This window comes from Hemiscyllium ocellatum, chromosome 14 (assembly GCF_020745735.1).
Source record: "Hemiscyllium ocellatum isolate sHemOce1 chromosome 14, sHemOce1.pat.X.cur, whole genome shotgun sequence".
NCBI classification, from domain to species: Eukaryota; Metazoa; Chordata; class Chondrichthyes; order Orectolobiformes; family Hemiscylliidae; genus Hemiscyllium; species Hemiscyllium ocellatum.
The window spans coordinates 41,968,039-41,981,763 of NC_083414.1; the positions used below are offsets into that span (position 1 = coordinate 41,968,039).

Here is a 13,725-nt window from a genome sequence, read left to right on the forward strand (position 1 = left end):
TAAGTCTTTAATCACTTAGAATGGGTTGCAGATTTCGATTCATTCATATGTAAATTCAAGAACTGTTTTCAAGCCACATTCCTAAGATAACTTAAGTTTTTTAAAAAAAAGGTGACATCTCAGCGCAAATAATGCCTTAAAGGTGTGAGGTTAGAGTCTGTTTGTATTCTGAGTCAGACTGGTTCTATTTCCAAAGTAGAAATTTATAAAATGTCACATGGACTGACTACAGATTGTATGCTTTTTGAACAGAATAGAATATATCTACAAATACAAATTCACCCCCATAGTGGGGTGTGTGTGTGTATATGAAAGAGAGAGGGAGTGAGGGGGAGAGAGAGAGTGAGAGAATGTGTGTGCATGTGGGACAGAGGGAGAACTATGAGAGTGAGTGTTGTGTGTGTGTGTGTGCATGTGTAGTGAGTGTGTTGGAGTATAGACCTGTGAGAGGGTGTGCATGAGTATGAGGGAGGGTGTGTGTGTCTGAGAGAGAGTGTATGAGAGAGGGTCTGCATAAGTGTGTGAATGTGTAAGAGTGTGTGCATATAGTGTAGTGGGGTCACCTGTGGGGTGACATGAACCCAATATCCCAGTTGAGGCCACCCTCATGGGTAGCAAACTTGGCTATTAGCCTCTGCGCAGTGACTCTGCGTTGTTGCATATCCCAAAGTCAGCCTTGGACGACAATCACCCGAAGATCCGAGGCCAAATGTTCTTGACTGCTGAAATGTTCCCAATTACCATAACATGTGGGGATAATATGCACCACGTGGACAGCAGATGCTCGTATGACTCGGCCAACATTGTCTATCTCTACGCTGCAGGCAAGGATGACCGGAAGCATGGTACATTGGCGAGACCAAAGAGATAATACTGCAACGGATTAATGGACTCTGCGCAACAATGTCTCGACAAGGATGTTCGATCCCACTCATGGAACACTTCAATGGTCAAGGACATTCAGCCTCAGACCTTCAGGTGACTGTCCTCCAAGGCGGACCTTGGGACACACAACATTGCAGTCACCGAGCAGGGGCTGATAGCTAAGTTCCGAACCCATGAGGGTGGCCTCAACTGGGATCTTGGGTTCATGTCACACTACAGGTGACACCACTACACTATACACACACATACTCTAACACAGGCTCACAGCGATAAAAAACTGCATGCATCTTTTGCAAATCACTGACTCCAAATGTTGGTCACAGATAAATGGGACATTGTTTGCCAGTAGAGAATTTGAATATTTCCTAAAGTTGAATGGTATTTGTCATATAAGGAGAGCTGCATACCATCCATCGTCCAATGATCCTGCAGAAATAGTAGTCCAAATTTTGAAAGCAGGCTTTAAAAAAACAGCCACAAGCTTCACTGGATTATATACTGATTCGGTTCCTATTTGATTGTAGGATCACCCCTCATGCAACTACAGGGATTATTCCAGCAGAGTTGCTAATGGAGAGAAGACTCTGCATCAGGTTGAATCTGATCTTCCTGGACATGGCAGGGAGGAGGAAGGGGAGTGAAATGACATTGGGAATGCCAATGCCAGACACAAGACTCTGTTAAGCAGGAGAGACAGTTTACTTCAGGGGAAAGAATTTGGTGTAGAACCCATAGGAATGGCCCTGCATGGGTAAGAGGCATGGTTGACATGAGATCAGATCCAGTGACATACTAAGTTCAGGTAGGTGCGATGGTCCAGAATAAGCACATGGACCATATGATAACTGCAAACTTGTCAACGATGCAGGAGCAAAACACACCCAGCTCCTTAATTGCGTTTATGATGGTTCCGAAAATCGTGAGTTCTCCCTCTCTGTCAAACATTGAGGATATCTTTGAATCTGAGATGGACATAGCAGATGTCGCTGTCTCAATGCCTTTGCCACCTGAAGAGGAGAATAAATTTCTTCTGAGATGTTCTGGGCACAGGAGCGAGCTACTGTCTCAGAGGCAGAGTCGGAGGAACCTGATCCAGCGCTAAAATGTCCGAGAAGGAGCAACAAAAAAATTCTGTCTATTTTGTCAGACTAAGAGAGGGGGGGATGTAGTGTTTGTTCTAAGGTCAGCTAGGTGGACCTCATAGAATATGAATTCCTGATTAGGGCTGTTAATCTGGCCCAGTCAGGGATCCCTGGCTGACAGACAAGATCAGGAATGTCGGACATCCTGTTCACTGAAAGAGTTGGCTCTCAACTTGGATCCTTGTTCCTTAAAGGCTAAGTAGGGGAGTTGCCATAGTAGGCTTAGGAGAGAGCATGCTTATTAAGATGGTAGAGATGGGAGACCTTTCTGATTCAGACATGTTTCACTTGAGAGGCATGTTGTCTGCAAGATATTTGGTGATCCCCTTCATCGCTCTGCAGCCAAGCATCCATTAAGAACAAAAGTCAGCAAACTTCCAATGCACAAACAATGCAAGGCTCCAGAGTTTCTACTGAAACAATATTCCCTCACACACTGATTTGCTTTGTTAATTCTTATTTTTCATTCCCCTTCCATTCATTTGATGAAAAGGAAACACAAGTTTGTCTCAGTGTAACAAAGTTCGTAGTGCTTTATTGCACAACAGTTTGATATTGTTTATAACAGAAACACATGGGGATCACAAAAAGTCACAAATTTACATCACTAATACCTTCACTCATGCCCTTCTTACAAGCTGCTTTTGTAGCTATGGATAGGTTGGAAGTAACGTTGTTGATAATGACTGCATAAAGCTCTTGGCAGTTGGCCTCACTGAGGAGATTCCAGGAAGGATGGAGTACTTCAAAGAATTTTGCACCATATCACTTCAGGGGCAGCCTGAAACAGGCCTCTGTTATAGGCCGAAAAGATAACAGATAGTTCCTCTGTCAGAGCGCCCACAGAGATGGTTGATGGTGATCTTGGATCCTTATGAGGTTTGGCACTTTTATCACTATTGCTAGATCCTCAAGCCTTTTGTGGCATCCATGATCACTGGGAGGGAAACATCTGATATTCATGTCATGCGTCTTCATACAATTTGTATCACTGACCAGTCAATCCTAGACAGGAGCATACATTCTGTGCACCTCTCCTATTTTGAATAATATAGATGTGGTTTTCAATGAGAATAGCCACCCTCTTAATGAAGGAGTTGATGAGCTTTAAAATACAGAATCATTGTGAGGTGTGTGAGATTCTCCATTCTCATCCCATGATTTTACAATGTTTCAGGTAACCTCTGACACATGACAAAAATCTCATCCTGGTTCTTCATGATCCCAAGTCTTTGCATCTTTACCCAGCTCAACTGAACCTCCTTCCTCTGAGTATGACTAACCACAGGTTGGCTTTGCTGCCCTCATAACCAGCTGCTGTGATGTGAGGTGAACCCAACCTGCGCCACTACTCAGAGTACTCACTGACGTGCAAATGTCTGCACTGGTAGAGGGTTCACAAAAAATATGTAATAATCTTGAATTCAACATGTCTTCCTCCTTTGACTCCTCAAGAATATGTATGCACTTCCCTCTCTATAATCGGTCCTATGAGAGACATTCAATAAGGTGTGAGAGTTTTTAACAGAGGAGCATTATTCCAGTTGAATGATCCATAGCAAGCAAGATTGCGTGTGAGACCTTTCAACCTTCAGGTTACATGCTGTGATATAGTAAAGATATCATGAGCATGACTTTTAAAGACGTGCTGACATACATACGATGAGACTGAAAAAACTCCACAGAGGCCAATATTCAGTCACAAAGTCACTCTTTATTTACATGTGGAGTATCCTTGGCATTGATACCACTCTCAGATTGAGCTGGAAATCTGATATTCCTGTTCTTATCTGTCATTCCAGTCAATTGGACCAGATTAACAGCCCTAATCAGAGAAGTCATATTCTACAAGGTCTACCTGGCTAACCTCGTTACAATCATTACATTCTCAGACAGTAAGACTCTAATCCTGACTTTGAGAGGCAATATAAATCATTTCCCTAGCAACTGTTTAGGAAAAGCTCAGGATAAATTATTAGATCCTTCTTATGCTGATGGGATTTGAAATCCATTGAATTCGGAGCATGAACAATGGCAAGCTATAACTGGTAGTCAGAATTCCTGCCCTGTCATATTTGTGCTAGCGGAGAGGAGCTCAAAAGATTTCTGTTTATTAACGAGGAAAACTTTGACCAATATTTCCCTTTTTAAAGCTTACTCACTATTTTGTTATTGGTGTAACTTTTAGAGAAAGTAGCATTATGCAATATTGACTTATTGATATTGTAGAGTCAAAGATGTGGTACTGGAAAAGTACAACTGGTCAGGCACTATCCAAGGAGCAGGAGAGTCGACATTTTGAGCATAAGTTCTTCATCAGGAATGAGCTGAAGGGTCTGATGGATTTTCAGGTTCCTTAGCTCATTCCTGATGATGAGCTCATTCTTGAAACATTGACTCTCCTGCTGATTGGATGCTGGCTGACCAGCCATGTTTTTCCAGCACCACACTTTTAGATTCTGATCTCCAGCATCTGCAGTCCTCACTTCCTCTATTTTAGGCTGCAGTTGTATTGATCTGGTACTGGTTGTTATTGAATATTAAGAAACTTTTGAGAAAGTACTTAAAACAATGAATACCTGAGCTAAAGCAATTGTACATGTAGTCCTGTTCCTGAATATGGGATGCACTTGCCACAATAGCCTCCACATTTCCCAGTCACTTTGGTGCCATTCTGTGGATAGAACAGGATTAATGTCACTGTCGCCAATGGAAGATAAAACGATCCATTAATGCCTAAACAAGTTAATAAAACTTTAAAAATATAAAATGAAAATTTGTCAAAATTGTTTTTTCTCCTATATTTATATTAAAATGCTGGTTGGTTAATTTCATAAGTATTAGACCTAAGATATAACACACAGCCAGTACATACCTGTTACTTATCTACTAATTACTTATTTGATTAATACTATCTTGTGCACACTGATAAATATATACGAAATAATTTAGAAATGTGAACAATGATAATACTGGAAAATTTATTTTTAAAAAACATCCATGATCTGACTGTAAGAACACAGGAATGGGTCAAGAGCTATGATTATTGAATCCTAGCAGCACAATTTGCTGTATGATTTATTTATTTATTTTTGCATCTCTACCACATCAAACAATTGTTCTACATCTGACAGAAGCAGGAATTCTTCCAATTCAATTTTGAATATTTCTGTTGAGTTGTCTTTCTATGCAGATGTTGTTTATACAGTTACATTTTGTATATACTTGTGAACTTATATAGGGTGCAGATTTTTCTCCACTGAAACTGGTTTGCCAGAGTCTTTTACATCAATTTAGTTTATCAATTTCTCTTGGTGAATCGAGTCTTCCATTTGTGCAGCTTGCAAAACTGCCAATTTTTTTTATGATGTATGTTTGGATATATGGTTTCCAATCTCATTATCTAAGTTATTAATGAATATAGTGACAAGTAGGACCCACGGAAGACAACAGTATAGTTTGGCATTTACAATGTTCTCATCTACTTCTATTAAAACCTTGGGATGGAAACAATTTAATTCTTCTAAATTATTGCTATTTATGCCCAAAGTATTTTTTCCTTTACTCTTATCTTGCTTACATTATGTTGAATTCTTGGGCTAAATTTTCATGTGGGTATGGAGGCAAATTTGTTGAGCAGAAATAAGATTTTCCTCCACATTGCTAACCTTGTGCTATTTTCCTCTGACATTATTTGTGGTTTGGGATACCTGGTGTGCAAAATACATATGCATGCTCATTGGGATCAGGTTTCCCATTTTAAAAGTTGACCAAAACTGGATTTCCTCCTGCACACATTTTATCTGCTGGCATGTAGATTTGGAAGTCCATTCACAATATGCTGAGTTTAAGAATTTGTGAAAAAAAAATGCTAAACCGACTGAGTCTAGAATATTCTGTAAGGTAGCTGTAGAAGAATTTGGCATTTTCCAATGTCATTATTAGCTGTTGGATTATAATGTAGATGTGCTTTTTAAGCAATGATTCACAGTATAGATCTGTCCTACAAAGATTAGTTACAGTTACATTGATCAGCATTGGGTAATTGTTTACCTGCATTACAGTGTTTTTCCAATGGACTAATTATGATAATTTATTAAATTGTATAAAGGGGATAGTCTCAGGGCAGGATGCTAACATTTGGTAGTTAAGAGTCCAAATCTTTTTGTACTAATCAAACTTCTTTTGCAGTCACCATTTAAGTTAAATCTCAAGGTTAACTTCTAAAGGTGCCAGCCTTAAGTAGGAGCTCAACAAGGTCTCCGTTGAAAGAGCAGCTGGGCACAGTTAATTAAAGAAGCAGCCAAAACTAGTTCCTCTGTAACTGAGTGAACTAAGCCTTCTGTGTTCTGAATATATAGACCTAGCTAACAATGTGCGATTGAGCATTTGAGTGTGATTTACAATGAAGGGCTGCACATTGATGATTAAGGGAGTTGGGGAAGAAGGGAATGAGTTTTTTTTGGCTTTTTCAAATATCAGGAATTGGTTTTTTTCTTTGCTATAGGAGAGGAAGCTTAATATTTGGTGACTATGACTCCAGGGTGAACATGTTGACACTGAGTGCTTAATGTTTGAGCAGCTTTAGCTCAGAGTTTGCAAGCTGTTGAACTACAGACACTGACATTTCAGGAAGTGAGAAAGTTTCTTGGGGCCTTTTTATAAGGAACCAGTCACAGCTCTTCGGATATAGTCTTTTAATTTCAATGTTCAAGAGCAATAGAATGAGACAGTTAAGGAGATATTGAGAGCAAGAGCACATGAGCAGCAGCCTTTACGGCAGGCTTGAGGTCCTTTCAGTTTGTTTGAATTAGAGTAGGTGTTGCAAGGTTGATGAACCAACTGGCCAGAGCACTATGATCTCGGAAGGCATTCAAAGAAGAACATAGTGGTATTGGAGATCTGTGTAATCTGAGGGATTGACACTTTTCTCTGGCAGCAAAGACTGTGGATCGAGAAAGCAGTGTTGCCTTTCTGGTGCCGGGATTTGGGACACCTGCTCAGGTTGGAGAGCGATTTGGGGGTGGAAGGGAAGTGTCCTGTTACCATGCAGCTATCATGTAGATATCAACTACATACTCAGAACAAAGAATGTTCTGCTGTGTCAATACAAGTAGCAAGGCACTTCCAAAATAAGCACCAGAAACTCAAAGGTCAGAATCTCTGGATTATACCTGGCATAGAGCAAATCAGATTAGAGAAGTGAACAAATAGATTAAACACTGGTGTGGGAGAAGTGCATTCTGGTTTGTGTGGCACTAGCACCAATATGGGGAAAGTGGGGTCTATCTTGTTGGGATATTAGGCTCTTGTACCATTCTGGGGCCAGTGTTCTTGCAAATCAAAAATAGAGAAATAGAGAGGACTTAAAATTAAGCCAGGTGGGCAAGGAAGCAAATTTGGGAAAATGTAGTAAATCAAAGAGTAAAGGCAAAAGAGAACTACAATAAACAGACTCTCATAGGAAGGGAGAGAGGTACAAATCCAAGTGTAAATCAACAGATGTCACTACAGCGTACAAAAAGCACGACAACAACCTGATGAAGGAACAGAGCTCCGAAAGCTTGTGCTTGCAAATAAACCTGTTGGACCATAACATGGTGTTGTGTGATTTTTAACTTTGTACAAAAAAAATAGTTTGGAACTAAAGCCTGTATCTGAATGCACACAGTATTTGAAACAAACTGATGACCTGACAAACTAAACAGAAATAAAGCATCCTGTTGGCTGTTGCAGAGAAATGCTGCAGAGGGAGATGGATGGCAACCTGTATATTAAATGATATATATTTTGAATGAGTAGGAAGCTAGGAAAAGGTGGAGGGCTAGTTCTATTAGTTAAATTATAATATCAGCAAATACAGTGGGATGTCAGGAAACCAGGATGTAATAATAGTTTGGGTAGAGCTAGGAAATGACAGAGGCAAGAAGTCACTTGTTGGAGTGGTATACAGCCCCCCTGACAGTAACCACATGGTAGGGTGGAGGATGAAAGAAGAAATAATGGAAGTTTGTCATGTAAGATTTTAATCTATATATAGAGTAGAAAATTCAGATGGGCAAAGGTAGTCTAGATGAGGAGTTCATAAAATGTTTTCGGGATAGTTTCAGAGAACAGCATGCTCTGGTCGCAATCAGAAAATAGGTTATACTGCATGTGGTGTCATGCAGCATGTTAAGATTAATTAATGATCTCTTAGAGAAGGTGTCCCTAGGTAGCAGTGACAATTGTATTTTTGAGGAAGTTAGGACTGACTCCAAGACTCTTTGATTTCAAAAGGTCTCAGAGAAATCATGAGTACATGAAAGCAGAGCTAATTGAAGCAAATTGCCAAACAAGGTCAATACAGATGCAGTTGCATACATTTTAAGGGGCTATTTCAGAATAGACAGAATAAAATAATTCCAATGTTTTAAGAAGAATTCAGTGATGGAACCACCATTTATGGTTTACTAAAAAGGTGAACGATTGTACTAAACTAAAGAAAGCTTATATTGGTGCAAGGACAAGAGACACATAAGGAGAAAATTTTAAAAAGTAAAGAATAACTGAAATATTATTAAGGAAAGGAAAATGTAAGAGAAAGCTAGACAGCAGGATAACAACAGATTAAAGTAAAGTTCCTATAAATATTTTTAAAAAATACAGTTATCAAAATTAATGTTGGTTCAATGGAAAGTGGATCTGAAGCATTGAAAGTGGAAAACATGCAGAGGCATATATATGGAGAAGGTATTTTGTAATGGCCTTCACAGCTAAGGATAAAAATAACATTCCAGATGCAGCTATAAGTCAGAAGATTGAAGGTGAAACTCAGGAAACTGACAATTATTAGAGGAGTAGTACTGAATAAATTATTGGAGGTGCAGACTGACAGATCCTGAGGATTGCATTCGTGGAAAGTTAAAGAAGTAACCAGTGAGAAAGTTATGCATTGGTTTTAATTTCACAAACTCCCTAGATTCAGGCAAGGTTCTAACAGATTGGAAGATAGCAAAAGCAACTCTTTCATACAAAAAGTTGGGAAAAGATAGAGAACAGGAAACCACCTGTGAGCTGAACATCCTTGATAGGGAAAGATCAAAAGGTATTTTTAAAGGTGTTATAGCAGTGCACTTGGATGCATTCAAGCTAATTTGGCTTGAGTCAAGAGGTTAGACTGGTATCTGCTGGATTTACAAGAATAAGTTGTTTTGATAGTGAAATAAAAAGATCCTGAGGGCTACTGACAGGGTAGATGAGGAGAGGATGTTTTCGCTCGTGGAAAAATCTAGAACCAGAGGTCATTGTTCTGAAGTAAAGGGTTGCCCATTTAAAACAGATGTGAGATGAAAATTATCATACAATTATGGAACTTTATTCCAGAAAATGTGGTGTAAATAGAGTCTTGGAATATTTTAAAAGGGATATATATTCTTGATAAGTAAGGAGGTAGGTGGGAATGTGAGTTGCAATTATAATCAGATCAGCCATGATCTTATTAAATGGTGGAGAAGGCTCAAGGGGCCAAATGGTCAATTCCTGCTCTTTGCTCATACATAAAATCTTCTGTTGTCTTTTGTTTTGTGCTGTGATTTAATTGGATGAGTAGATCTGGCTTTATTGAAAAGAAACTATGTATGAAGTTATAAAAAATGGTCTACACCCCCTCAACTGATTAACAGGCACTCTACTTAGAAATGGAAGTGGATATCAGTTCTGTCAATGGAGCTGAAAGCTTTGGTAATTACAGAAACCCATTATATTAGTTCGGTTTCAAAAGCTTCATCTCAGTATATGGTCTTACTGAAAAGAAGAACTATTGAAGCTTTTATGAGCCTAAATTAAGCCTTCGATGCAGCTTCTTCTTTGTTTTCAAACCTATTTGGCAATAAAGGATTACATTTTTCTTTCCTTGTGTTTTCTGCTTGAGTATTAATAACAATGAGTTTGAATTCAGAATTTTTTTAGACGATTAAAGGTTTACTGGTGTTAAAATAAGTGCCATTGATATTGCTTGGTTCTTGGGAACTGCACAGCTGAGTGTTTGATTAGTGGCTGTGGTGGATACAAATGGGGACATAGAGGTGGCAAAGGAAATCTGAAGTGGAATTTAGATTGCATTAGGATGTGAGGGAATGAGGTTCAGAGAGCTTTTAAATGATCCTGTTTGCTGGACTGCTGTACTGGAGAACTGACTAGTCTCTGCACCCACACTCTTCATTATTCCACTGAGACTCCCAGTGAACTACAAATCTGGTCTTTGAGCAAAAAGTCAAGATTCCCCCGTAAAGTCATAAGAGAATCAGGTGTGCACTTTGAAAACCGCACAAGTACACAGCTTGGGTATTCCCAGCCCAGACAAAAATGCAAAACACTGTCTCTGATTCAATAGAAGCTTCCTTTAGAGGTTGGGCATGCTGACCTCTTCCTCTATTTTTATTTAACATATTGAGGTTTTTAATAACACTGTCATTCATTTTCAAGTGACCCATCCTTTTTCTGATAACCCCCTTTTCCAAATCTGATTGCAAAATAAAACTGTTGATTTTCATATTCCTTACAAATTTGTTTTCATATTTCTGTTTTGAAACTTTTACTAATGATTTCTGTATCTTTTACTGCTCTGTATATCTTTCCCATGCATGAAGATCCATGTTTTTTCTTACTATTTAATGCCTCTATATCCTGTAAGACGCCCACGTATCCACCATAGTCTATCACCAATAAGCATCTGTACAATTTGCAAGAACTAAGCAATAGTAATGGAGATTATTTTTTAATTATTAGAAAACTGGTAAACCTTTAATTATACACCTTGCTTTTTTTTATTTTCCATTCATTTGAAATGAGTTAAATTAAAAACAAGAGTCAAGTTGGCACAATTAGTCTTTTATACTTCTACATCAGAATTTTACTGCAGTCTTTTGTTTGGCTCTGTGTAGTGCTGTTCCAGTTTACAGGATAGATTTTTAATACATCAATCCAAAACTAATCCCATTGTTGCATGCTCCCTTTATAGCACTTTGTAAATGTTTATTCACTTTTCTCTCAACGTTCTCTGGTTCAGTTGCTTCTTAGGGCAAAGTCTCCTAACCTTTCCCCTCACTTAGCTATTGCTAATTTTAAACTGATGATCACACTTCAACTTCTCACCAAGAGAAAATAATACTTATCTCAAAACCATTAAACTTTAAAAATGTCTTCTTCGCTTTCCAGTCTCCATAATAGAGCCAATTTCTCAGGTCTCTGCTTTTAATTATAGTCTTCACCCCTCGCATCATCAGGTGAATCTACACTATGTGATCTCAAATGATTTACTATATGTTTGGTATTAGAGCATCAAAACTTTATGTAGCATTCATAAGTTAAGGTCCAATGATTGTCCATCTGTATTTGCATTTTCATTCGACATTTGAACTTCCAGATCTCCTCTTCCATGCACATCCTTCAGAGTGTTTTTTTTTAATGGGTCTTCTCATTCAATGAAGCCATTAATTTTTGGAGAGGTGATTTTTAAAAAACTTTTTGAGTATCTAAGCTTGTCTCTTGCCCATGTGGGGCATCAGCATTTAAAAATAACAAGCTCAGAAAGCACACAACACCAGGTTATAGTCTAACAGGTTTATTTGGAAGCACCAGCTTTCGGAGGGCTGCTCCACCAACCACCCTATGAAGGAGCAGTGCTCCAAAAGCTAGTGCTTCCAAATAAACCTGTTAGACTATAACCTGGTGTTGTGTGATTTTTAACTTTGCACACCCCAGTCCAACACCAGCTCCTCCAAATCAAGCTCAAAGGCAGTTAGGAACTAGAATTCAGTCAGATGTTAGGTTCCTGACCCCACTTTGGAAAATGGAACAACAATCTCTTTGGATAAAATTGAAGCACTTAGCAAATCTGTTTTACTGTGTTATACTACATAATTACTAGCCACAAACATTAGCATTATAAGATTTCCTAGAATAATGCTAGCGATCTCTTGAAAATAGCTGTACACATCATAAATATCATCTGATATAAAGGAAGGACAAGTGAACATATCAGTTATCAAATCATTGAAATGCAACTATATTTTCACTAAACAATATTGAACACAAATGAAATTATTTTTCTTCAAATAATATTGAACCACATTTTTCATTAGATCCTCACCAGTAATCTCTGTATTTCTACAACAGCATAATTTCCCTGTGAAATCCACCTTGTTGATTCCGACACTCTGAGTCCTGTCCCAGAAAGATTAATACTGAATTGACCCTGAAAAATAATATCCTTCAGTTACTATAAACTGTCCATATTTATAAGAGTTTGCAAAATTCACATCAGACCATTAGATTTTGAATTAATATAACATAAAGCTTTATTTGTTAGATCTAAGCCAATGGAAGTTTTATGTCAACACACATAAAGTGAATAAAAATGGGAAAAACAACACCCTGCAGATTACTATAAGTATTAATAGTAAAATATTATCAATTTGCATATCCTTGTGAAATTACTTGTGAATAATGGTATAAATTGTAATGCTTTAATAATCTTTAAAAAAGAGTTCCCGTTATAAAGCAAGAATTCTGGATGCTGGAAATCTGAAAAACAGAAATTGCTGAAGAAACTCAGTAGGTTTTGCAGCACCTGTGGACAGAAAGCAGAGTTAATGTTTTGAGCCTAGTGAACCTTCTTCAGAGTTTCTGAAAGTATAGAGTTTCTACGCTAAGCTATTATACCTAGACTTATAAAAATGACTAAGGCAATTTCTACCATCCAATTGCATTATTTCAGAACTTTCTGCAGAGGGCACTGCTGTTGTGCTTGCAAATAGAAGATTTGATTCAGATAAATATTATCATCTCATAGCTGCATGTTAAAACATTTATGCATTACTATACAAGCTCTTCTTTTGAAGTATTATAAAAATTGTTACTTTTTCATTAAACAGACAATAACAATTATACAAAGATAAATGTCATTGGAAATGTAGAAGGCCTATGACATGCATGATCATTTTAATCGAGTAGGTTAATTTAGCTTTCCCTAATGCAATTGGAAGTAATAAATCATGAACTACATTCTGATTATAAGTATTACTCTGTGTGAACATTAATCAATATCATTAGAAACTGTTGTAGGATACCCACTATCATCTTCACAGGGCTACAATGTACAATAAATATTATATTTGGCATCCATCCTTATAGCCTGCATATTCCCAATTGCAGTTGAAATGTTTTGTCGGGTGAGATTCAGAGTTCCTAGTCTACCATAGCTCAGTGACTTTTCTCATGCAATTTTCTGCTCACCTCATTCATAATATAACTGGGTTCCAAAGTGCTTTTCTTAAGGAATCGTATAGCTGGAGTTGTGGAAACTTTTGGCACGGTCGGGACGTTTTGGCTTTCACACCACTAGTGCCATACTTAAAGTCCAGCTACATGGCACCTAACTGGCCCTCTTAATGTTGTTGCTCAACCATTTTTCTTACTAAATACATGGACCAGATGAAAAGAAAATTTGCTCTCTGGAGGTTTGGTGGACAGGGTGGTGAAGAGTACGGCTTCCTTTATCAGCTGGCCACAACATGAGGCTATGCCATCAGCCCCAGCCAGACTGAACACAAACTGCAACCCTGATCACTGCTGGGTCTCAGCTGAAAAGAAATGCTCAGTAGAAATGCTCATCTGCACTCCGCAAGGATAAGTGCCACCATCTTTCCTCTGCTAT

The 13,725-nt window shown here is 38.2% G+C and overlaps 1 protein-coding gene across 3 annotated transcripts in view; it reads right to left on the reverse strand.

The window, feature by feature from the left end:
• The window catches only part of adamts9 (ADAM metallopeptidase with thrombospondin type 1 motif, 9), a 255,565-nt gene that overhangs the window by 3,652 nt on the left and 238,188 nt on the right, over positions 1-13,725 (reverse strand). For all 3 annotated transcript variants that reach the window (XM_060835670.1, XM_060835669.1, XM_060835668.1), the window contains 2 exons: positions 12,160-12,264; positions 4,607-4,701 (listed from right to left, as the gene is read on the reverse strand). In XM_060835670.1, the coding sequence (XP_060691653.1) occupies positions 4,612-4,701; positions 12,160-12,264 (195 nt within the window). In that variant the 3' untranslated portion in view covers positions 4,607-4,611. The remainder of the gene's footprint in view (positions 1-4,606; positions 4,702-12,159; positions 12,265-13,725) is intronic.